This window comes from Lactuca virosa, chromosome 4 (assembly GCF_052849685.1).
Source record: "Lactuca virosa cultivar CGN04683 chromosome 4, Lactuca_virosa_CGN04683_v6, whole genome shotgun sequence".
Taxonomy (NCBI): Eukaryota; Viridiplantae; Streptophyta; class Magnoliopsida; order Asterales; family Asteraceae; genus Lactuca; species Lactuca virosa.
The window spans coordinates 79496958-79523733 of NC_136429.1; the positions used below are offsets into that span (position 1 = coordinate 79496958).

General features: G+C 39.4%; 1 protein-coding gene across 1 annotated transcript in view; it reads left to right on the plus strand.

Moving 5' to 3' along the window:
• Positions 1-26436, plus strand: part of LOC145104667 (putative ripening-related protein 1) — a 30447-nt gene extending 4011 nt beyond the window's left edge. The window contains exon 2 of the mRNA XM_079041873.1: positions 25950-26436. Within this exon, the coding sequence (XP_078897999.1) occupies positions 25950-26436 (487 nt within the window). The remainder of the gene's footprint in view (positions 1-25949) is intronic.
• The last annotated feature ends 340 nt before the right edge of the window (positions 26437-26776 follow it).

The window sequence follows — 26776 nt, forward strand, 5'->3', positions numbered from 1 at the left end:
GTCATTCTAAAAATGACTTCGGGGAAAGAAGTGAAGCTTAGGGATGTATTGTATGTTCCTGAACTTCGTAAGAATCTAGTGTCCGGTGGTTTGTTGAACCAATTTGGTTTTAAGCTAGTGTTTGAGTCGAACAAGTTTGTTTTGTCCAAGAATGGTATGTTTGTGGGAAAAGGATATGCCTTGAATGGCATGTTCAAATTGAATGTAATGGTGACAAACAAAATGAATAATGAAAGTTCTAGTTCTGCTTATTTGCTTGAGTGTTCAAATGTTTGGCATGGTCGCTTAGGACATGTAAATTACAATTCAATTAAGCGATTAATTAAACTAGAATACATACCAAAACTTAATATTGACTCAAATCACAAATGCCCCACATGTGTTGAAGCCAAACAAACTAGATTGTCTTTCCAAACAATCAAAAGAAACACCGAACCTCTTGATTTAATTCACACTGATGTGTGTGATCTAAAGTCAATTCCTACTCAAGGTGGGAACAAATACTTCATTACATTCCTCGATGATAGCACGAAATATTGCTACATATATTTACTTAAGAGTAAAGATGAAGCAATAGACAAGTTTGTCTTGTACAAAAATGAAGTTGAGAATCAACTCAACAAGAGAATTAAAGTGGTTAGAAGTGATAGGGGTGGGGAATATGTTTCTCCATATGCTGATTTTTGTGCTAAAAACGGAATTCGTCATGAATTCACATCACCCTATTCACCTCAATCCAATGGGATTTCTGAAAGAAAGAACCGTACCTTGAAAGAAATGGTCAATGCCATGATAATTAGTTCGGGTGTAAACCAGTCAATGTGGGGGGAAGCTATTTTGTCGGCTAACTATCTTTTAAATAAGATACCTCGCAAAGAAAAGAATGAAACACCGTATGAACTTTGGATGGGAAGAAAGCCATCGTATCAGTACTTAAGAGTGTGGGGGTGCCTAGCTAAAGTTGTAGTGCCACCACCTAAGGTACAAAAGTTAGGGCCTAAAACAGTGGATTGTGTATTCATTGGGTATGAACCTTTAGTGCTTATCGGTTTCTTGTGCATGATTCTAAGAATCCTGAAATACACAAGAATACCATAATGGAATCAAGGAATGCTTCATTCTTTGAAGATGTGTTTCCCTGTTTGAACAAGGAAGTTGAAAGCCCATCTTTACCAAACAACGAAGCTGTTCGAGAGGAAGAACAAGCTCAATCCGAGGAGGAAGAGATAGAACCCAGAAGAAGTAAGAGGGCTAGAGTTGAAAAATCATTTGGTGATGATTTCTTCACCTATGTGGTGGAAAGTGAACCTAAAACCTACCAAGAGGCGGTAACTTCTTCTGAGGGACCTCAATGGAAAGAAGCCATCAAAAATGAGGTAGAATCTATCTTACAAAATCACACAAGGGAACTAGTGGATCTACCTCCAGGTAGCAAGCCACTAGGTTACCGTTGGATTTTTAAGAGAAAGATGAAACCTGATGGCAGTATTGATAAATACAAGGCAAGACTAGTAATCAAAGGTTATAGACAAAAGGAAGGTCTAGACTACTTTGATACCTATTCGTCGGTAACGCGGATAACATCCATTAGATTAGTTCTTGCCATTGCAGCTATCAGAAACTTGCAAGTTCATCAAATGGATGTAAAAACGGCTTTCCTAAATGGGGAGTTGGAAGAAGAAATTTATATGGAGCAACCTGAGGGCTTCATTGCCTCGGGACAAGAGAACAAGGTTTATAAACTTGTTAAGTCTCTATATGGATTAAAACAAGCTCCTAAACAATGGCATCAAAAGTTTGATCAAGTCATGATGGAAAGTGGCTTTAGAATCAATGAGTGTGATAAGTGTATCTATGTGAAAAACACCACTCATGGTTATGTCATCTTGTGTTTGTATGTCGATGATATGCTTATCATTGGTAGTGATGACAAGATAATAAGATCCACGAAGGATATGTTGAAATCCAGGTTCGACATGAAAGATATGGGTTTAGCAGATGTGATTCTTAGAGTGAAGATCACAAGAACCCAAAGTGGTTTGATTTTAAGTCAAACACACTATGTGGATAAAATTCTTGAAAAATTTGCTAAGGGAGACACTAGCATAGCTAGAACTCCAATTGACACTAGTCAACATCTACGTAAAAATAGAGGTGATAGTGTTAATCAAGTGGAATATTCAAGAATTATTGGCAGTCTGATGTATCTAATGAGTTGTACCAGACCTGACTTAGCATATGCTGTGAGCAGACTAAGTAGATACACTAGTAAACCCAGTTCTGAACACTGGAAGAGTATTACTAGGTTGCTGAGGTATGTGAGATACACGCGAGAATATGGACTGCATTATGGCAGACATCCAGCAGTTATCGAAGGATACACAGATGCAAATTGGATATCTGACATAAAAGATTCCAGATCTACAAGTGGATATGTGTTTACACTTGGAGGTGCTGCTGTAGCATGGAAAGCATCCAAGCAAACAGTTATATCTAGATCCACGATGGAATCTGAATTTATCGCCTTAGATATTTGTGCTGAAGAGGCGGAGTGGCTACGTCAATTCGTAGAGGACATTCCAGAATGGCCTAAGCCGGTAACGGCCATATTTATACATTGTGATAACCAATCGGCAATTGGTAGAGCTCAAAGTACAATGTATAATGGGAAATCAAGGCACATTAGACGTAGACATAAAACGATACGACAACTAATCTCTACGGGGGTTATCACGGTTGACTGGGTGAAGTCAAAGGATAACATTGCGGATCCGCTTACAAAAGGCTTAAGTAGAGATGTAGTTTATAAGTCGTCAAGAGGAATGGGACTAAAGCCCATGAATGAATAAATTCATACGAAGGAAACCTTACCCAGAAGACTGGAGATCCCAAGATCTGGGTTCAAAAGGATAACCTAACTGTATGAGTGAGGCATGTCACTGCGGGGAGTTAACATGACTTCCTAGTCCATTCCTATATGTAGTGATAAAATTAGGCTAAACATATGGTTTTTAATGATTCTTGGAATCACCTATGTGAGAGAGAAGTGGGGTCGCTTCGAGGGGAATTATAGGGGCACAATTCCTAAAGCTCTTGCAGAACCAGGCTAGTGTTTATGACCAAAACGAACACGTCTATGAGGATATGACCTTGTCAGGGAGAATCCTGTGAGATTACATTGTCGTCTACATAAATGGCAGCTTAGTTCAAAGACATCGAGATCTACTAACTGCTAGGAGATTAAGTGTAACTTCTTAAGGGAGGGTTCAAAGGGTAATACCTACCTATCCTATGCAGGATTCAACTGTTGAAAAATTCGTTTGGAAATTGGATGTGCATAGATCGATCTCCATTCATGTGGGGGATTGTTGGAAATTTAGTATAAATTTGGACATATAGAAATATATACATATGTTGTATATATAACGAACTCTAAGTGGGTTTGTGTTCTCCTCCATGAGGACTTCGAAACGATATATTATATGTCCAAAATAGAGTATAAGTGAATGAGATATCGATACTCAAAGATGGGTATTTGAGAATAAGTTTAGCAAAAGAGAGGAATGTGGGAATGAGTCCCACATTGGTAGAGAGACCAAACTCAACAAGGTTTATAAGCTTCATTGCATGGAAGGCTTACAAGCTTGTGTCTATGGTTATGCTACAATTCCTACCCGCGCGCAGGGGGGGTGCAAATCTTGGTTCCGTAGACCAAAAACACCGAACTCGTGCATGGGCACGACCTGCGGACACGAATGCAGCTCCGAAAACTCGGGCGCGCGCTACCCTTGTTTTTGCTAAACTTAACTGTTTTGGTCCCTATTTTTGAATTCTGTAACGGATGCATTAATTGCGTAATTAATGACATTTATTGCCATTAAACGCTCAATCAATTAGTGATTTGTTTCCGTTTCAAGATTCAACTATAAAAGAAGACCTTGGCCGTCTCATTCAAACACACAGATGAAAATACTCTTCTTCTTCCTCCTTCTCTGTACTCCTGCTTCCGGCGATTCTTTCAGGCAAGTCGTCATATCCGGCAGTACACAATACTGCTAAGGTTGTTGTACCCTGGGAACAGACGGCGAATCTGTTTAAGGGAATCGAGTCCAACTCGAGCCTCAGCCACATCGTTTGCTGCTAATCTTTTCATTACAAGAACCATTCTTAAGAGGAAAACGAAGACCCTATACTAACAATCTTAAACAGATTATTCTTTGTTCTAACCATTTCGTTTTTTCCTTTTCTTTTATTCTGAATTGATTTTGTATCGACTTTTTCCTGTAATCTATTTAACTGTGGTTACGATTCTTTCAGAATGTCTGGAACTCCCGCTACTACTGGAACTCCTGCTGCTGGTGCTAACCCTCCTGTGAACCCAAATACACCAGTTCCAAACATCATGGCTAATCATGCTGAGAGACCTGAAAAATTTTCTGGTCTGAACTTCAAGAGGTGGCAACAGAAGATGTTGTTCTACTTGACCACCTTGAACCTGGCTCGATTCCTAACAGAAACTGCTCCTGTAATTGCTGAGGGGCAGGCTGATGCTCAATCTGTGAATGCAGTGGATGCATGGAAGCATTCAGAATTTATGTGCCACAACTATGTGTTGAATGGCCTGGCTGATGCACTTTACAATGTTTATTGTAAAGTTGCAACTGCTAAAGAACTATGGGAATCTTTGGAAAGGAAGTATAAGACAGAAGATGCTGGAACTAAGAAGCATGTTGTTGCTAAGTTCTTGGAATACAAAATGGTTGACTCGAAATCTGTTATGAGTCAAGTCCAAGACCTTCAGGTCATCATACATGATAACAATGCAGAAGGGATGGATCTTAATGAATCATTCCAAGTTGCATCAATGGTTGAAAAGCTCCCTCCTGGTTGGATAGACTTCAAAAATTACCTTAAGCATAAGCGAAAGGAGATGTCTGTGGAGGAACTGGTGGTGCGTCTTCGCATTGAAGAAGACAATAGAATGGCCTTGAAGAAAGGCAGTGAAGGTGAATCTTCTAAGGTTCATATGGTGGAAGCTGGTCAAACTTCCAAAAGCAAAGGCAAGGGACCTCACAAAGGGAAAGCAAAGGGCAAAAACCTAGGCCCCAAGGTAGGAACTTTCAAGAAGAAGTTCAAGTGCTACAACTGTGGCCAACCGGGTCACAAGGCTTCGGAGTGCCCTCAACCTAAGAGGGAAAACCGTCAAGCAAACATGGTGAATGATAACATGGAGTTGGTGGCCATGATAACTGATCTCACGGCTATGGTTTCTGAAGTGAATCTCATGAATACAAATTCAAAGGAGTGGTGGATTGACACAGGAGCTACTCGTCATGTGTGTCATGACAAGAGTGTTTTTCAACACCTACAAAGAAGTTGAAGATGGTGAAAAGCTCTACATGGGAAATGCAGCTACCGCGGATATCAAAGGTGTTGGTGATGTCATTCTAAAAATGACTTCGGGGAAAGAAGTGAAGCTTAGGGATGTATTGTATGTTCCTGAACTTCGTAAGAATCTAGTGTCCGGTGGTTTGTTGAACCAATTTGGTTTTAAGCTAGTGTTTGAGTCGGACAAGTTTGTTTTGTCCAAGAATTGTATGTTTGTGGGAAAAGGATATGCCTTGAATGGCATGTTCAAATTGAATGTAATGGTGACAAACAAAATGAATAATGAAAGTTCTAGTTCTGCTTATTTGCTTGAGTGTTCAAATGTTTGGCATGGTCGCTTAGGACATGTAAATTACAATTCAATTAAGCGACTAATTAAACTAGAATACATACCAAAACTTAATATTGACTCAAATCACAAATGCCCCACATGTGTTGAAGCCAAACAAACTAGATTGTCTTTCCAAACAATCAAAAGAAACACCGAACCTCTTGATTTAATTCACACTGATGTGTGTGATCTAAAGTCAATTCCTACTCAAGGTGGGAACAAATACTTCATTACATTCCTCGATGATAGCACGAAATATTGCTACATATATTTACTTAAGAGTAAAGATGAAGCAATAGACAAGTTTGTCTTGTACAAAAATGAAGTTGAGAATCAACTCAACAAGAGAATTAAAGTGGTTAGAAGTGATAGGGGTGGGGAATATGTTTCTCCATATGCTGATTTTTGTGCTAAAAACGGAATTCGTCATGAATTCACATCACCCTATTCACCTCAATCCAATGGGATTTCTGAAAGAAAGAACCGTACCTTGAAAGAAATGGTCAATGCCATGATAATTAGTTCGGGTGTAAACCAGTCAATGTGGGGGGAAGCTATTTTGTCGGCTAACTATCTTTTAAATAAGATACCTCGCAAAGAAAAGAATGAAACACCGTATGAACTTTGGATGGGAAGAAAGCCATCGTATCAGTACTTAAGAGTGTGGGGGTGCCTAGCTAAAGTTGTAGTGCCACCACCTAAGGTACAAAAGTTAGGGCCTAAAACAGTGGATTGTGTATTCATTGGGTATGAACCTTTAGTGCTTATCGGTTTCTTGTGCATGATTCTAAGAATCCTGAAATACACAAGAATACCATAATGGAATCAAGGAATGCTTCATTCTTTGAAGATGTGTTTCCCTGTTTGAACAAGGAAGTTGAAAGCCCATCTTTACCAAACAACGAAGCTGTTCGAGAGGAAGAACAAGCTCAATCCGAGGAGGAAGAGATAGAACCCAGAAGAAGTAAGAGGGCTAGAGTTGAAAAATCATTTGGTGATGATTTCTTCACCTATGTGGTGGAAAGTGAACCTAAAACCTACCAAGAGGCGGTAACTTCTTCTGAGGGACCTCAATGGAAAGAAGCCATCAAAAATGAGGTAGAATCTATCTTACAAAATCACACAAGGGAACTAGTGGATCTACCTCCAGGTAGCAAGCCACTAGGTTACCGTTGGATTTTTAAGAGAAAGATGAAACCTGATGGCAGTATTGATAAATACAAGGCAAGACTAGTAATCAAAGGTTATAGACAAAAGGAAGGTCTAGACTACTTTGATACCTATTCGCCGGTAACGCGGATAACATCCATTAGATTAGTTCTTGCCATTGCAGCTATCAGAAACTTGCAAGTTCATCAAATGGATGTAAAAACGGCTTTCCTAAATGGGGAGTTGGAAGAAGAAATTTATATGGAGCAACCTGAGGGCTTCATTGCCTCGGGACAAGAGAACAAGGTTTGTAAACTTGTTAAGTCTCTATATGGATTCAAACAAGCTCCTAAACAATGGCATCAAAAGTTTGATCAAGTCATGATGGAAAGTGGCTTTAGAATCAATGAGTGTGATAAGTGTATCTATGTGAAAAACACCACTCATGGTTATGTCATCTTCTGTTTGTATGTCGATGATATGCTTATCATTGGTAGTGATGACAAGATAATAAGATCCACGAAGGATATGTTGAAATCCAGGTTCGACATGAAAGATATGGGTTTAGCAGATGTGATTCTTGGAGTGAAGATCACAAGAACCCAAAGTGGTTTGATTTTAAGTCAAACACACTATGTGGATAAAATTCTTGAAAAATTTGCTAAGGGAGACACTAGCATAGCTAGAACTCCAATTGACACTAGTCAACATCTACGTAAAAATAGAGGTGATAGTGTTAATCAAGTGGAATATTCAAGAATTATTGGCAGTCTGATGTATCTAATGAGTTGTACCAGACCTGACTTAGCATATGCTGTGAGCAGACTAAGTAGATACACTAGTAAACCCAGTTCTGAACACTGGAAGAGTATTACTAGGTTGCTGAGGTATGTGAGATACACGTGAGAATATAGACTGCATTATGGCAGACATCCAGCAGTTATCGAAGGATACACAGTTGCAAATTGGATATCTGACATAAAAGATTCCAGATCTACAAGTGGATATGTGTTTACACTTGGAGGTGCTGTTGTAGCATGGAAATCATCCAAGCAAACAGTTATATCTAGATCCACGATGGAATCTGAATTTATCGCCTTAGATATTTGTGCTGAAGAGGCGGAGTGGCTACGTCAATTCGTAGAGGACATTCCCGAATGGCCTAAGCCGGTAACGGCCATATTTATACATTGTGATAACCAATCGGCAATTGGTAGAGCTCAAAGTACAATGTATAATGGGAAATCAAGGCACATTAGACGTAGACATAAAACGATACGACAACTAATCTCTACGGGGGTTATCACGGTTGACTGGGTGAAGTCAAAGGATAACATTGCGGATCCACTTACAAAAGGCTTAAGTAGAGATGTAGTTTATAAGTCGTCAAGAGGAATGGGACTAAAGCCCATGAATGAATAAATTCATACGAAGGAAACCTTACCCAGAAGACTGGAGATCCCAAGATCTGGGTTCAAAAGGATAACCTAACTATATGAGTGAGGCATGTCACTGCGGGGAGTTAACATGACTTCCTAGTCCATTCCTATATGTAGTGATAAAATTAGGCTAAACATATGGTTTTTAATGATTCTTGGAATCACCTATGTGAGAGAGAAGTGGGGTCGCTTCGAGGGGAATTATAGGGGCACAATTCCTAAAGCTCTTGCAGAACCAGGCTAGTGTTTATGACCAAAACGAACACGTCTATGAGGATATGACCTTGTCAGGGAGAATCCTGTGAGATTACATTGTCGTCTACATAAATGGCAGCTTAGTTCAAAGACATCGAGATCTACTAACTGCTAGGAGATTAAGTGTAACTTCTTAAGGGAGGGTTCAAAGGGTAATACCTACCTATCCTATGCAGAATTCAACTGTTGAAAATTTCGTTTGGAAATTGGACGTGCATAGATCGATCTCCATTCGTGTGGGGGATTGTTGGAAATTTAGTATAAATTTGGACATATATAAATATATACATATGTTGTATATATAACGAACTCTAAGTGGGTTTGTGTTCTCCTCCATGAGGACTTCGAAACGATATATTATATGTCCAAAATAGAGTATAAGTGAATGAGATATCGATACTCAAAGATGGGTATTTGAGAATAAGTTTAGCAAAAGAGAGGAATGTGGGAATGAGTCCCACATTGGTAGAGAGACCAAACTCAACAAGGTTTATAAGCTTCATTGCATGGAAGGCTTACAAGCTTGTGTCTATGGTTATGCTACAATTCCTACCCGCGCGCAGGGGGGTGCAAATCTTGGTTCCGTAGACCAAAAACACCGAACTCGTGCATGGGCACGACCTGCGGACACGAATGCAGCTCCGAAAACTCGGGCGCGCGCTACCCTCGTTTTTGCTAAACTTAGCAGTTTTGGTCCCTATTTTTGAATTCTGTAACGGATGCATTAATTGCGTAATTAATGACATTTATTGCCATTAAACGCTCAATCAATTAGTGATTTGTTTCCGTTTCAAGATTCAACTATAAAAGAAGACCTTGGCCGTCTCATTCAAACACACGGATGAAAATACTCTTCTTCTTCCTCCTTCTCTGTACTCCTGCTTCCGGCGATTCTTTCAGGCAAGTCGTCATATCCGGCAGTACACAATACTGCTAAGGTTGTTGTACCCTGGGAAAAGACGGCGAATCTGTTTAAGGGAATCGAGTCCAACTCGAGCCTCAGCCACATCGTTTGCTGCTAATCTTTTCATTACAGGAACCATTCTTAAGAGGAAAACGAAGACCCTATACTAACAATCTTAAACAGATTATTCTTTGTTCTAACCATTTCGTTTTTTCCTTTTCTTTTATTCTGAATTGATTTTGTATCGACTTTTTCCTGTAATCTATTTAACTGTGGTTACGATTCTTTCAGAATGTCTGGAACTCCCGCTACTACTGGAACTCCTGCTGCTGGTGCTAACCCTCCTGTGAACCCAAATACACCAGTTCCAAACATCATGGCTAATCATGCTGAGAGACCTGAAAAAATTTCTGGTCTGAACTTCAAGAGGTGGCAACAGAAGATGTTGTTCTACTTGACCACCTTGAACCTGGCTCGATTCCTAACAGAAATTGCTCCTGTAATTGCTGAGGGGCAAGCTGATGCTCAATCTGTGAATGCAGTGGATGCATGGAAGCATTCAGAATTTATGTGCCGCAACTATGTGTTGAATGGCCTGGCTGATGCACTTTACAATGTTTATTGTAAAGTTGCAACTGCTAAAGAACTATGGGAATCTTTGGAAAGGAAGTATAAGACAGAAGATGCTGGAACTAAGAAGCATGTTGTTGCTAAGTTCTTGGAATACAAAATGGTTGAATCGAAATCTGTTATGAGTCAAGTCCAAGACCTTCAGGTCATCATACATGATAACAATGCAGAAGGGATGGATCTTAATGAATCATTCCAAGTTGCATCAATGGTTGAAAAGCTCCCTCCTGGTTGGATAGACTTCAAAAATGACCTTAAGCATAAGCGAAAGGAGATGTATGTGGAGGAACTGGTGGTGCGTCTTCGCATTGAAGAAGACAATAGAATGGCCTTGAAGAAAGGCAGTGAAGGTGAATCTTCTAAGGTTCATATGGTGGAAGCTGGTCAAACTTCCAAAAGCAAAGGCAAGGGACCTCACAAAGGGAAAGCAAAGGGCAAAAACCTAGGCCCCAAGGCAGGAACTTTCAAGAAGAAGTTCAAGTGCTACAACTGTGGCCAACCGGGTCACAAGGCTTCGGAGTGCCCTCAACCTAAGAGGGAAAACCGTCAAGCAAACATGGTGAATGATAACATGGAGTTGGTGGCCATGATAACTGATCTCACGGCTATGGTTTCTGAAGTGAATCTCATGAATACAAATTCAAAGGAGTGGTGGATTGACACGGGAGCTACTCGTCATGTGTGTCATGACAAGAGTGTTTTTCAACACCTACAAAGAAGTTGAAGATGGTGAAAAGCTCTACATGGGAAATGCAGCTACCGCGGATATCAAAGGTGTTGGTGATGTCATTCTAAAAATGACTTCGGGGAAAGAAGTGAAGCTTAGGGATGTATTGTATGTTCCTGAACTTCGTAAGAATCTAGTGTCCGGTGGTTTGTTGAACCAATTTGGTTTTAAGCTAGTGTTTGAGTCGGACAAGTTTGTTTTGTCCAAGAATGGTATGTTTGTGGGAAAAGGATATGCCTTGAATGGCATGTTCAAATTGAATGTAATGGTGACAAACAAAATGAATAATGAAAGTTCTAGTTCTGCTTATTTGCTTGAGTGTTCAAATGTTTGGCATGGTCGCTTAGGACATGTAAATTACAATTCAATTAAGCGATTAATTAAACTAGAATACATACCAAAACTTAATATTGACTCAAATCACAAATGCCCCACATGTGTTGAAGCCAAACAAACTAGATTGTCTTTCCAAACAATCAAAAGAAACACCGAACCTCTTGATTTAATTCACACTGATGTGTGTGATCTAAAGTCAATTCCTACTCAAGGTGGGAACAAATACTTCATTACATTCATCGATGATAGCACGAAATATTGCTACATATATTTACTTAAGAGTAAAGATGAAGCAATAGACAAGTTTGTCTTGTACAAAAATGAAGTTGAGAATCAACTCAACAAGAGAATTAAAGTGGTTAGAAGTGATAGGGGTGGGGAATATGTTTCTCCATATGCTGATTTTTGTGCTAAAAATGGAATTCGTCATGAATTCACATCACCCTATTCACCTCAATCCAATGGGATTGCCGAAAGAAAGAACCGTACCTTGAAAGAAATGGTCAATGCCATGATAATTAGTTCGGGTGTAAACCAGTCAATGTGGGGGGAAGCTATTTTGTCGGCTAACTATCTTTTAAATAAGATACCTCGCAAAGAAAAGAATGAAACATCGTATGAACTTTGGATGGGAAGAAAGCCATCGTATAAGTACTTACGAGTGTGGGGGTGCCTAGCTAAAGTTGTAGTGCCACCACCTAAGGTACAAAAGTTAGGGCCTAAAACAGTGGATTGTGTATTCATTGGGTATGCACAAAGTAGTAGTGCTTATCGGTTTCTTGTGCATGATTCTAAGAATCCTGAAATACACAAGAATACCATAATGGAATCAAGGAATGCTTCATTCTTTGAAGATGTGTTTCCCTGTTTGAACAAGGAAGTTGAAAGCCCATCTTTACCAAACAACGAAGCTGTTCGAGAGGAAGAACAAGCTCAATCCGAGGAGGAAGAGATAGAATCCAGAAGAAGTAAGAGGGCTAGAGTTGAAAAATCATTTGGTGATGATTTCTTCACCTATGTGGTGGAAAGTGAACCTAAAACCTACCAAGAGGCGGTAACTTCTTCTGAGGGACCTCAATGGAAAGAAGCCATCAAAAATGAGGTAGAATCTATCTTACAAAATCACACATGGGAACTAGTGGATCTACCTCCAAGTAGCAAGCCACTAGGTTACCGTTGGATTTTTAAGAGAAAGATGAAACCTGATGGCAGTATTGATAAATACAAGGCAAGACTAGTAATCAAAGGTTATAGACAAAAGGAAGGTCTAGACTACTTTTATACCTATTCGCCGGTAACGCGGATAGAATCCATTAGATTAGTTCTTGCCATTGCAGCTATCAGAAACTTGCAAGTTCATCAAATGGATGTAAAAACGGCTTTCCTAAATGGGGAGTTGGAAGAAGAAATTTATATGGAGCAACCTGAGGGCTTCATTGCCTCGGGACAAGAGAACAAGGTTTGTAAACTTGTTAAGTCTCTATATGGATTAAAACAAGCTCCTAAACAATGGCATCAAAAGTTTGATCAAGTCATGATGGAAAGTGGCTTTAGAATCAATGAGTGTGATAAGTGTATCTATGTGAAAAACACCACTCATGGTTATGTCATCTTGTGTTTGTATGTCGATGTTATGCTTATCATTGGTAGTGATGACAAGATAATAAGATCCACGAAGGATATGTTGAAATCCAGGTTCGACATGAAAGATATGGGTTTAACAGATGTGATTCTTGGAGTGAAGATCACAAGAACCCAAAGTGGTTTGATTTTAAGTCAAACACACTATGTGGATAAAATTCTTGAAAATTTTGCTAAGGGAGACACTAGCATAGCTAGAACTCCAATTGACACTAGTCAACATCTACGTAAAAATAGAGGTGATAGTGTTAATCAAGTGGAATATTCAAGAATTATTGGCAGTCTGATGTATCTAATGAGTTGTACCAGACCTGAATTAGCATATACTGTGAGCAGACTAAGTAGATACACTAGTAAACCCAGTTCTGAACACTGGAAGAGTATTACTAGGTTGCTGAGGTATGTGAGATACACGCGAGAATATGGACTGCATTATGGCAGACATCCAGCAGTTCGAAGGATACACAGATGCAAATTGGATATCTGACATAAAAGATTCCAGATCTACAAGTGGATATGTGTTTACACTTGGAGGTGCTGCTGTAGCATGGAAATCATCCAAGCAAACAGTTATATCTAGATCCACGGTGGAATCTGAATTTATCGCCTTAGATATTTGTGCTGAAGAGGCGGAGTGGCTACGTCAATTCGTAGAGGACATTCCAGAATGGCCTAAGCCGGTAACGGCCATATTTATACATTGTGATAACCAATCGGCAATTGGTAGAGCTCAAAGTACAATGTATAATGGGAAATCAAGGCACATTAGACGTAGACATAAAACGATACGACAACTAATCTCTACGGGGGTTATCACGGTTGACTGGGTGAAGTCAAAGGATAACATTGCGGATCCGCTTACAAAAGGCTTAAGTAGAGATGTAGTTTATAAGTCGTCAAGAGGAATGGGACTAAAGCCCATGAATGAATAAATTCATACGAAGGAAACCTTACCCAGAAGACTGGAGATCCCAAGATCTGGGTTCAAAAGGATAACCTAACTGTATGAGTGAGGCATGTCACTGCGGGGAGTTAACACGACTTCCTAGTCCATTCCTATATGTAGTGATAAAATTAGGCTAAACATATGGTTTTTAATGATTCTTGGAATCACCTATGTGAGAGAGAAGTGGGGTCGCTTCGAGGGGAATTATAGGGGCACAATTCCTAAAGCTCTTGCAGAACCAGGCTAGTGTTTATGACCAAAACGAACACGTCTATGAGGATATGACCTTGTCAGGGAGAATCCTGTGAGATTACATTGTCGTCTACATAAATGGCAGCTTAGTTCAAAGACATCGAGATCTACTAACTGCTAGGAGATTAAGTGTAACTTCTTAAGGGAGGGTTCAAAGGGTAATACCTACCTATCCTATGCAGGATTCAACTGTTGAAAAATTCGTTTGGAAATTGGATGTGCATAGATCGATCTCCATTCATGTGGGGGATTGTTGGAAATTTAGTATAAATTTGGACATATAGAAATATATACATATGTTGTATATATAACGAACTCTAAGTGGGTTTGTGTTCTCCTCCATGAGGACTTCGAAACGATATATTATATGTCCAAAATAGAGTATAAGTGAATGAGATATCGATACTCAAAGATGGGTATTTGAGAATAAGTTTAGCAAAAGAGAGGAATGTGGGAATGAGTCCCACATTGGTAGAGAGACCAAACTCAACAAGGTTTATAAGCTTCATTGCATGGAAGGCTTACAAGCTTGTGTCTATGGTTATGCTACAATTCCTACCCGCGCGCAGGGGGGGTGCAAATCTTGGTTCCGTAGACCAAAAACACCGAACTCGTGCATGGGCACGACCTGCGGACACGAATGCAGCTCCGAAAACTCGGGCGCGCGCTACCCTTGTTTTTGCTAAACTTAACTGTTTTGGTCCCTATTTTTGAATTCTGTAACGGATGCATTAATTGCGTAATTAATGACATTTATTGCCATTAAACGCTCAATCAATTAGTGATTTGTTTCCGTTTCAAGATTCAACTATAAAAGAAGACCTTGGCCGTCTCATTCAAACACACGGATGAAAATACTCTTCTTCTTCCTCCTTCTCTGTACTCCTGCTTCCGGCGATTCTTTCAGGCAAGTCGTCATATCCGGCAGTACACAATACTGCTAAGGTTGTTGTACCCTGGGAAAAGACGGCGAATCTGTTTAAGGGAATCGAGTCCAACTCGAGCCTCAGCCACATCGTTTGCTGCTAATCTTTTCATTACAGGAACCATTCTTAAGAGGAAAACGAAGACCCTATACTAACAATCTTAAACAGATTATTCTTTGTTCTAACCATTTCGTTTTTTCCTTTTCTTTTATTCTGAATTGATTTTGTATCGACTTTTTCCTGTAATCTATTTAACTGTGGTTACGATTCTTTCAGAATGTCTGGAACTCCCGCTACTACTGGAACTCCTGCTGCTGGTGCTAACCCTCCTGTGAACCCAAATACACCAGTTCCAAACATCATGGCTAATCATGCTGAGAGACCTGAAAAAATTTCTGGTCTGAACTTCAAGAGGTGGCAACAGAAGATGTTGTTCTACTTGACCACCTTGAACCTGGCTCGATTCCTAACAGAAATTGCTCCTGTAATTGCTGAGGGGCAAGCTGATGCTCAATCTGTGAATGCAGTGGATGCATGGAAGCATTCAGAATTTATGTGCCGCAACTATGTGTTGAATGGCCTGGCTGATGCACTTTACAATGTTTATTGTAAAGTTGCAACTGCTAAAGAACTATGGGAATCTTTGGAAAGGAAGTATAAGACAGAAGATGCTGGAACTAAGAAGCATGTTGTTGCTAAGTTCTTGGAATACAAAATGGTTGAATCGAAATCTGTTATGAGTCAAGTCCAAGACCTTCAGGTCATCATACATGATAACAATGCAGAAGGGATGGATCTTAATGAATCATTCCAAGTTGCATCAATGGTTGAAAAGCTCCCTCCTGGTTGGATAGACTTCAAAAATGACCTTAAGCATAAGCGAAAGGAGATGTATGTGGAGGAACTGGTGGTGCGTCTTCGCATTGAAGAAGACAATAGAATGGCCTTGAAGAAAGGCAGTGAAGGTGAATCTTCTAAGGTTCATATGGTGGAAGCTGGTCAAACTTCCAAAAGCAAAGGCAAGGGACCTCACAAAGGGAAAGCAAAGGGCAAAAACCTAGGCCCCAAGGCAGGAACTTTCAAGAAGAAGTTCAAGTGCTACAACTGTGGCCAACCGGGTCACAAGGCTTCGGAGTGCCCTCAACCTAAGAGGGAAAACCGTCAAGCAAACATGGTGAATGATAACATGGAGTTGGTGGCCATGATAACTGATCTCACGGCTATGGTTTCTGAAGTGAATCTCATGAATACAAATTCAAAGGAGTGGTGGATTGACACGGGAGCTACTCGTCATGTGTGTCATGACAAGAGTGTTTTTCAACACCTACAAAGAAGTTGAAGATGGTGAAAAGCTCTACATGGGAAATGCAGCTACCGCGGATATCAAAGGTGTTGGTGATGTCATTCTAAAAATGACTTCGGGGAAAGAAGTGAAGCTTAGGGATGTATTGTATGTTCCTGAACTTCGTAAGAATCTAGTGTCCGGTGGTTTGTTGAACCAATTTGGTTTTAAGCTAGTGTTTGAGTCGGACAAGTTTGTTTTGTCCAAGAATGGTATGTTTGTGGGAAAAGGATATGCCTTGAATGGCATGTTCAAATTGAATGTAATGGTGACAAACAAAATGAATAATGAAAGTTCTAGTTCTGCTTATTTGCTTGAGTGTTCAAATGTTTGGCATGGTCGCTTAGGACATGTAAATTACAATTCAATTAAGCGATTAATTAAACTAGAATACATACCAAAACTTAATATTGACTCAAATCACAAATGCCCCACATGTGTTGAAGCCAAACAAACTAGATTGTCTTTCCAAACAATCAAAAGAAACACCGAACCTCTTGATTTAATTCACACTGATGTGTGTGATCTAAAGTCAATTCCTACTCAAGGTGGGAACAAATACTTCATTACATTCATCGATGATAGCACGAAATATTGCTACATATATTTACTTAAGAGTAAAGATGAAGCAATAGACAAGTTTGTCTTGTACAAAAATGAAGTTGAGAATCAACTCAACAAGAGAATTAAAGTGGTTAGAAGTGATAGGGGTGGGGAATATGTTTCTCCATATGCTGATTTTTGTGCTAAAAATGGAATTCGTCATGAATTCACATCACCCTATTCACCTCAATCCAATGGGATTGCCGAAAGAAAGAACCGTACCTTGAAAGAAATGGTCAATGCCATGATAATTAGTTCGGGTGTAAACCAGTCAATGTGGGGGGAAGCTATTTTGTCGGCTAACTATCTTTTAAATAAGATACCTCGCAAAGAAAAGAATGAAACATCGTATGAACTTTGGATGGGAAGAAAGCCATCGTATAAGTACTTACGAGTGTGGGGGTGCCTAGCTAAAGTTGTAGTGCCACCACCTAAGGTACAAAAGTTAGGGCCTAAAACAGTGGATTGTGTATTCATTGGGTATGCACAAAGTAGTAGTGCTTATCGGTTTCTTGTGCATGATTCTAAGAATCCTGAAATACACAAGAATACCATAATGGAATCAAGGAATGCTTCATTCTTTGAAGATGTGTTTCCCTGTTTGAACAAGGAAGTTGAAAGCCCATCTTTACCAAACAACGAAGCTGTTCGAGAGGAAGAACAAGCTCAATCCGAGGAGGAAGAGATAGAATCCAGAAGAAGTAAGAGGGCTAGAGTTGAAAAATCATTTGGTGATGATTTCTTCACCTATGTGGTGGAAAGTGAACCTAAAACCTACCAAGAGGCGGTAACTTCTTCTGAGGGACCTCAATGGAAAGAAGCCATCAAAAATGAGGTAGAATCTATCTTACAAAATCACACATGGGAACTAGTGGATCTACCTCCAAGTAGCAAGCCACTAGGTTACCGTTGGATTTTTAAGAGAAAGATGAAACCTGATGGCAGTATTGATAAATACAAGGCAAGACTAGTAATCAAAGGTTATAGACAAAAGGAAGGTCTAGACTACTTTTATACCTATTCGCCGGTAACGCGGATAGAATCCATTAGATTAGTTCTTGCCATTGCAGCTATCAGAAACTTGCAAGTTCATCAAATGGATGTAAAAACGGCTTTCCTAAATGGGGAGTTGGAAGAAGAAATTTATATGGAGCAACCTGAGGGCTTCATTGCCTCGGGACAAGAGAACAAGGTTTGTAAACTTGTTAAGTCTCTATATGGATTAAAACAAGCTCCTAAACAATGGCATCAAAAGTTTGATCAAGTCATGATGGAAAGTGGCTTTAGAATCAATGAGTGTGATAAGTGTATCTATGTGAAAAACACCACTCATGGTTATGTCATCTTGTGTTTGTATGTCGATGTTATGCTTATCATTGGTAGTGATGACAAGATAATAAGATCCACGAAGGATATGTTGAAATCCAGGTTCGACATGAAAGATATGGGTTTAACAGATGTGATTCTTGGAGTGAAGATCACAAGAACCCAAAGTGGTTTGATTTTAAGTCAAACACACTATGTGGATAAAATTCTTGAAAATTTTGCTAAGGGAGACACTAGCATAGCTAGAACTCCAATTGACACTAGTCAACATCTACGTAAAAATAGAGGTGATAGTGTTAATCAAGTGGAATATTCAAGAATTATTGGCAGTCTGATGTATCTAATGAGTTGTACCAGACCTGAATTAGCATATACTGTGAGCAGACTAAGTAGATACACTAGTAAACCCAGTTCTGAACACTGGAAGAGTATTACTAGGTTGCTGAGGTATGTGAGATACACGCGAGAATATGGACTGCATTATGGCAGACATCCAGCAGTTCGAAGGATACACAGATGCAAATTGGATATCTGACATAAAAGATTCCAGATCTACAAGTGGATATGTGTTTACACTTGGAGGTGCTGCTGTAGCATGGAAATCATCCAAGCAAACAGTTATATCTAGATCCACGGTGGAATCTGAATTTATCGCCTTAGATATTTGTGCTGAAGAGGCGGAGTGGCTACGTCAATTCGTAGAGGACATTCCAGAATGGCCTAAGCCGGTAACGGCCATATTTATACATTGTGATAACCAATCGGCAATTGGTAGAGCTCAAAGTACAATGTATAATGGGAAATCAAGGCACATTAGACGTAGACATAAAACGATACGACAACTAATCTCTACGGGGGTTATCACGGTTGACTGGGTGAAGTCAAAGGATAACATTGCGGATCCGCTTACAAAAGGCTTAAGTAGAGATGTAGTTTATAAGTCGTCAAGAGGAATGGGACTAAAGCCCATGAATGAATAAATTCATACGAAGGAAACCTTACCCAGAAGACTGGAGATCCCAAGATCTGGGTTCAAAAGGATAACCTAACTGTATGAGTGAGGCATGTCACTGCGGGGAGTTAACACGACTTCCTAGTCCATTCCTATATGTAGTGATAAAATTAGGCTAAACATATGGTTTTTAATGATTCTTGGAATCACCTATGTGAGAGAGAAGTGGGGTCGCTTCGAGGGGAATTATAGGGGCACAATTCCTAAAGCTCTTGCAGAACCAGGCTAGTGTTTATGACCAAAACGAACACGTCTATGAGGATATGACCTTGTCAGGGAGAATCCTGTGAGATTACATTGTCGTCTACATAAATGGCAGCTTAGTTCAAAGACATCGAGATCTACTAACTGCTAGGAGATTAAGTGTAACTTCTTAAGGGAGGGTTCAAAGGGTAATACCTACCTATCCTATGCAGGATTCAACTGTTGAAAAATTCGTTTGGAAATTGGATGTGCATAGATCGATCTCCATTCATGTGGGGGATTGTTGGAAATTTAGTATAAATTTGGACATATAGAAATATATACATATGTTGTATATATAACGAACTCTAAGTGGGTTTGTGTTCTCCTCCATGAGGACTTCGAAACGATATATTATATGTCCAAAATAGAGTATAAGTGAATGAGATATCGATACTCAAAGATGGGTATTTGAGAATAAGTTTAGCAAAAGAGAGGAATGTGGGAATGAGTCCCACATTGGTAGAGAGACCAAACTCAACAAGGTTTATAAGCTTCATTGCATGGAAGGCTTACAAGCTTGTGTCTATGGTTATGCTACAATTCCTACCCGCGCGCAGGGGGGGTGCAAATCTTGGTTCCGTAGACCAAAAACACCGAACTCGTGCATGGGCACGACCTGCGGACACGAATGCAGCTCCGAAAACTCGGGCGCGCGCTACCCTTGTTTTTGCTAAACTTAACTGTTTTGGTCCCTATTTTTGAATTCTGTAACGGATGCATTAATTGCGTAATTAATGACATTTATTGCCATTAAACGCTCAATCAATTAGTGATTTGTTTCCGTTTCAAGATTCAACTATAAAAGAAGACCTTGGCCGTCTCATTCAAACACACAGATGAAAATACTCTTCTTCTTCCTCCTTCTCTGTACTCCTGCTTCCGGCGATTCTTTCAGGCAAGTCGTCATATCCGGCAGTACACAATACTGCTAAGGTTGTTGTACCCTGGGAACAGACGGCGAATCTGTTTAAGGGAATCGAGTCCAACTCGAGCCTCAGCCACATCGTTTGCTGCTAATCTTTTCATTACAAGAACCATTCTTAAGAGGAAAACGAAGACCCTATACTAACAATCTTAAACAGATTATTCTTTGTTCTAACCATTTCGTTTTTTCCTTTTCTTTTATTCTGAATTGATTTTGTATCGACTTTTTCCTGTAATCTATTTAACTGTGGTTACGATTCTTTCAGAATGTCTGGAACTCCCGCTACTACTGGAACTCCTGCTGCTGGTGCTAACCCTCCTGTGAACCCAAATACACCAGTTCCAAACATCATGGCTAATCATGCTGAGAGACCTGAAAAATTTTCTGGTCTGAACTTCAAGAGGTGGCAACAGAAGATGTTGTTCTACTTGACCACCTTGAACCTGGCTCGATTCCTAACAGAAACTGCTCCTGTAATTGCTGAGGGGCAGGCTGATGCTCAATCTGTGAATGCAGTGGATGCATGGAAGCATTCAGAATTTATGTGCCACAACTATGTGTTGAATGGCCTGGCTGATGCACTTTACAATGTTTATTGTAAAGTTGCAACTGCTAAAGAACTATGGGAATCTTTGGAAAGGAAGTATAAGACAGAAGATGCTGGAACTAAGAAGCATGTTGTTGCTAAGTTCTTGGAATACAAAATGGTTGACTCGAAATCTGTTATGAGTCAAGTCCAAGACCTTCAGGTCATCATACATGATAACAATGCAGAAGGGATGGATCTTAATGAATCATTCCAAGTTGCATCAATGGTTGAAAAGCTCCCTCCTGGTTGGATAGACTTCAAAAATTACCTTAAGCATAAGCGAAAGGAGATGTCTGTGGAGGAACTGGTGGTGCGTCTTCGCATTGAAGAAGACAATAGAATGGCCTTGAAGAAAGGCAGTGAAGGTGAATCTTCTAAGGTTCATATGGTGGAAGCTGGTCAAACTTCCAAAAGCAAAGGCAAGGGACCTCACAAAGGGAAAGCAAAGGGCAAAAACCTAGGCCCCAAGGTAGGAACTTTCAAGAAGAAGTTCAAGTGCTACAACTGTGGCCAACCGGGTCACAAGGCTTCGGAGTGCCCTCAACCTAAGAGGGAAAACCGTCAAGCAAACATGGTGAATGATAACATGGAGTTGGTGGCCATGATAACTGATCTCACGGCTATGGTTTCTGAAGTGAATCTCATGAATACAAATTCAAAGGAGTGGTGGATTGACACAGGAGCTACTCGTCATGTGTGTCATGACAAGAGTGTTTTTCAACACCTACAAAGAAGTTGAAGATGGTGAAAAGCTCTACATGGGAAATGCAGCTACCGCGGATATCAAAGGTGTTGGTGATGTCATTCTAAAAATGACTTCGGGGAAAGAAGTGAAGCTTAGGGATGTATTGTATGTTCCTGAACTTCGTAAGAATCTAGTGTCCGGTGGTTTGTTGAACCAATTTGGTTTTAAGCTAGTGTTTGAGTCGGACAAGTTTGTTTTGTCCAAGAATTGTATGTTTGTGGGAAAAGGATATGCCTTGAATGGCATGTTCAAATTGAATGTAATGGTGACAAACAAAATGAATAATGAAAGTTCTAGTTCTGCTTATTTGCTTGAGTGTTCAAATGTTTGGCATGGTCGCTTAGGACATGTAAATTACAATTCAATTAAGCGACTAATTAAACTAGAATACATACCAAAACTTAATATTGACTCAAATCACAAATGCCCCACATGTGTTGAAGCCAAACAAACTAGATTGTCTTTCCAAACAATCAAAAGAAACACCGAACCTCTTGATTTAATTCACACTGATGTGTGTGATCTAAAGTCAATTCCTACTCAAGGTGGGAACAAATACTTCATTACATTCCTCGATGATAGCACGAAATATTGCTACATATATTTACTTAAGAGTAAAGATGAAGCAATAGACAAGTTTGTCTTGTACAAAAATGAAGTTGAGAATCAACTCAACAAGAGAATTAAAGTGGTTAGAAGTGATAGGGGTGGGGAATATGTTTCTCCATATGCTGATTTTTGTGCTAAAAACGGAATTCGTCATGAATTCACATCACCCTATTCACCTCAATCCAATGGGATTTCTGAAAGAAAGAACCGTACCTTGAAAGAAATGGTCAATGCCATGATAATTAGTTCGGGTGTAAACCAGTCAATGTGGGGGGAAGCTATTTTGTCGGCTAACTATCTTTTAAATAAGATACCTCGCAAAGAAAAGAATGAAACACCGTATGAACTTTGGATGGGAAGAAAGCCATCGTATCAGTACTTAAGAGTGTGGGGGTGCCTAGCTAAAGTTGTAGTGCCACCACCTAAGGTACAAAAGTTAGGGCCTAAAACAGTGGATTGTGTATTCATTGGGTATGAACCTTTAGTGCTTATCGGTTTCTTGTGCATGATTCTAAGAATCCTGAAATACACAAGAATACCATAATGGAATCAAGGAATGCTTCATTCTTTGAAGATGTGTTTCCCTGTTTGAACAAGGAAGTTGAAAGCCCATCTTTACCAAACAACGAAGCTGTTCGAGAGGAAGAACAAGCTCAATCCGAGGAGGAAGAGATAGAACCCAGAAGAAGTAAGAGGGCTAGAGTTGAAAAATCATTTGGTGATGATTTCTTCACCTATGTGGTGGAAAGTGAACCTAAAACCTACCAAGAGGCGGTAACTTCTTCTGAGGGACCTCAATGGAAAGAAGCCATCAAAAATGAGGTAGAATCTATCTTACAAAATCACACAAGGGAACTAGTGGATCTACCTCCAGGTAGCAAGCCACTAGGTTACCGTTGGATTTTTAAGAGAAAGATGAAACCTGATGGCAGTATTGATAAATACAAGGCAAGACTAGTAATCAAAGGTTATAGACAAAAGGAAGGTCTAGACTACTTTGATACCTATTCGCCGGTAACGCGGATAACATCCATTAGATTAGTTCTTGCCATTGCAGCTATCAGAAACTTGCAAGTTCATCAAATGGATGTAAAAACGGCTTTCCTAAATGGGGAGTTGGAAGAAGAAATTTATATGGAGCAACCTGAGGGCTTCATTGCCTCGGGACAAGAGAACAAGGTTTGTAAACTTGTTAAGTCTCTATATGGATTCAAACAAGCTCCTAAACAATGGCATCAAAAGTTTGATCAAGTCATGATGGAAAGTGGCTTTAGAATCAATGAGTGTGATAAGTGTATCTATGTGAAAAACACCACTCATGGTTATGTCATCTTCTGTTTGTATGTCGATGATATGCTTATCATTGGTAGTGATGACAAGATAATAAGATCCACGAAGGATATGTTGAAATCCAGGTTCGACATGAAAGATATGGGTTTAGCAGATGTGATTCTTGGAGTGAAGATCACAAGAACCCAAAGTGGTTTGATTTTAAGTCAAACACACTATGTGGATAAAATTCTTGAAAAATTTGCTAAGGGAGACACTAGCATAGCTAGAACTCCAATTGACACTAGTCAACATCTACGTAAAAATAGAGGTGATAGTGTTAATCAAGTGGAATATTCAAGAATTATTGGCAGTCTGATGTATCTAATGAGTTGTACCAGACCTGACTTAGCATATGCTGTGAGCAGACTAAGTAGATACACTAGTAAACCCAGTTCTGAACACTGGAAGAGTATTACTAGGTTGCTGAGGTATGTGAGATACACGTGAGAATATAGACTGCATTATGGCAGACATCCAGCAGTTATCGAAGGATACACAGTTGCAAATTGGATACCTACCTATCCTATACAGGATTCAACTGTTGAAAGGGTAACTTCTTAAGGGAGGGTTCAAAGGGTAATACCTACCTATCCTATACAGGATTCAACTGTTGAAAAATTCGTTTGGAAATTGGATGTGCATAGATCGATCTCCATTCATGTGGGGGATTGTTGGAAATTTAGTATAAATTTGGACATATATAAATATATACATATGTTGTATATATAACGAACTCTAAGTGGGTTTGTGTTCTCCTCCATGAGGACTTCGAAACGATATATTATATGTCCAAAATAGAGTATAAGTGAATGAGATATCGATACTCAAAGATGGGTATTTGAGAATAAGTTTAGCAAAAGAGAGGAATGTGGGAATGAGTCCCACATTGGTAGAGAGACCAAACTCAACAAGGTTTATAAGCTTCATTGCATGGAAGGCTTACAAGCTTGTGTCTATGGTTATGCTACAATTCCTACCCGCGCGCAGGGGGGGTGCAAATCTTGGTTCCGTAGACCAAAAACACCGAACTCGTGCATGGGCACGACCTGCGGACACGAATGCAGCTCCGAAAACTCGGGCGCGCGCTACCCTCGTTTTTGCTAAACTTAACAGTTTTGGTCCCTATTTTTGAATTCTGTAACGAATGCATTAATTGCGTAATTAATGACATTTATTGCCATTAAACGCTCAATCAATTAGTGATTTGTTTCCGTTTCAAGATTCAACTATAAAAGAAGACCTTGGCCGTCTCATTCAAACACACGGATGAAAATACTCTTCTTCTTCCTCCTTCTCTGTACTCCTGCTTCCGGCGATTCTTTCAGGCAAGTCGTCATATCCGGCAGTACACAATACTGCTAAGGTTGTTGTACCCTGGGAACAGACGGCGAATCTGTTTAAGGGAATCGAGTCCAACTCGAGCCTCAGCCACATCGTTTGCTGCTAATCTTTTCATTACAGGAACCATTCTTAAGAGGAAAACGAAGACCCTATACTAACACAAAACATCATTACAAACGTGTTTTTGGATCTACAAACCAACAATCCCAACTAATTCAACATTCCTATCTCATTTAGATCTACTTCTAATCCAATTATAGGAGAACATTTGGACCTTCAATAAGCTATTACACACAACACCATAGTGGACAATTTTATACTATGTTACTATGTTAGCGCATCAGTAGGAATGACAGTCAAAACTACTTGATTTTATTAACAGGAAAAGTGAATGTCTAACAGCTAGGCCATTACACACAACACCATAATGGACAATTTTTATAGTATGTTAGTGCATGAGTTAAAATGGCACTCAAATTTACTTGATTTTATTAAAAGGAAAAGTGAATGTCCAACACTGTATAAACCATTACACACACCATAGTGGACAATTTTATAGTGTGTTTGCACATCAGTTGAAATGGCACTCAAAATTACTTGATTTTCACAAAAAGAAAAGTGTATGTCCAAAAAAAAATTATTGCCATAGAAGAACATCTGTGAGTTCCAAAAAGAAAAATTAAAGAAAAAAAAATGTTTGACTACTATCTTGCCTTTTGTTAAGCAAAACGCTATATATATATATATATATATATATATATATATATATATATATATATATATATATATATATATATATATATATATATATCAGCACAATCCATTTGCAATGATATTCATCCAATAGCACTGTAAACACCGTGATTCACCCAATCAAAGAGAGAATGAAGAGTTTCCGTTTTCTTCTAGTCTTGGTTCTGCTGGCAACAACTTCATTGGAGATGAATGCTCGAACTTGCAAACCAAGTGGTGGTATGTGGGGAAGAGAACCGCCTTCTGGAGAACGTGACGGTGATAACAACTCGGACTGTTGTATCCAAGGTAAGTTTTACACCACATATACATGCTCGCCTCCAGTAACAAGTAATACTAAAGCAACACTGACGATAAACAGTTTCCAAGAGGGAGGTGATGGTGGTGGTCCATCGGAGTGTGACGAGCAATACCACTCTGATGACACACCAGTTGTTGCACTGTCAACTGGATGGTACAAGGGAGGGGATAGGTGCCACAAGTATATTACCATCAATGGAAATGGGAGGAGTGTAAAGGCAATGGTTGTGGATGAGTGTGACTCTACTATGGGGTGCGATGATGATCATGACTATCAACCACCTTGCCCTAATAATATTGTTGACACTTCCAAAGCAGTGTGGAAAGCCTTAGGGGTATCCGAATCCAAAGATAACTGGGGAGAAATGGATATTACTTGGAGAGAGTGATGTATTAATGTCTCCTTTTAAAACATTAAAAATTCTTTTTATGTTTCTTTCTTGAGGACATTGTAATATATAAAGGTATTTATGTAACTATATTGGTGTAAACTAATAAACAGAAACAAAAAAAATGGCTATGGTTTATTATTGAAAGGAAAAGTTAATTACAAAGAAAGGGAAAGGCAATGTAAATACGAAGACTATACATGATTAACAAAGCTAAAAAGCTAAATGCAAGTCAAATACAAAATAGTTGTACAAAATATTCCCAAAATACTAAATATTTTATTACACTAACTTACTCTTTCAAAAAGTTCATTCAATCAAAATATTATTATGACATGCA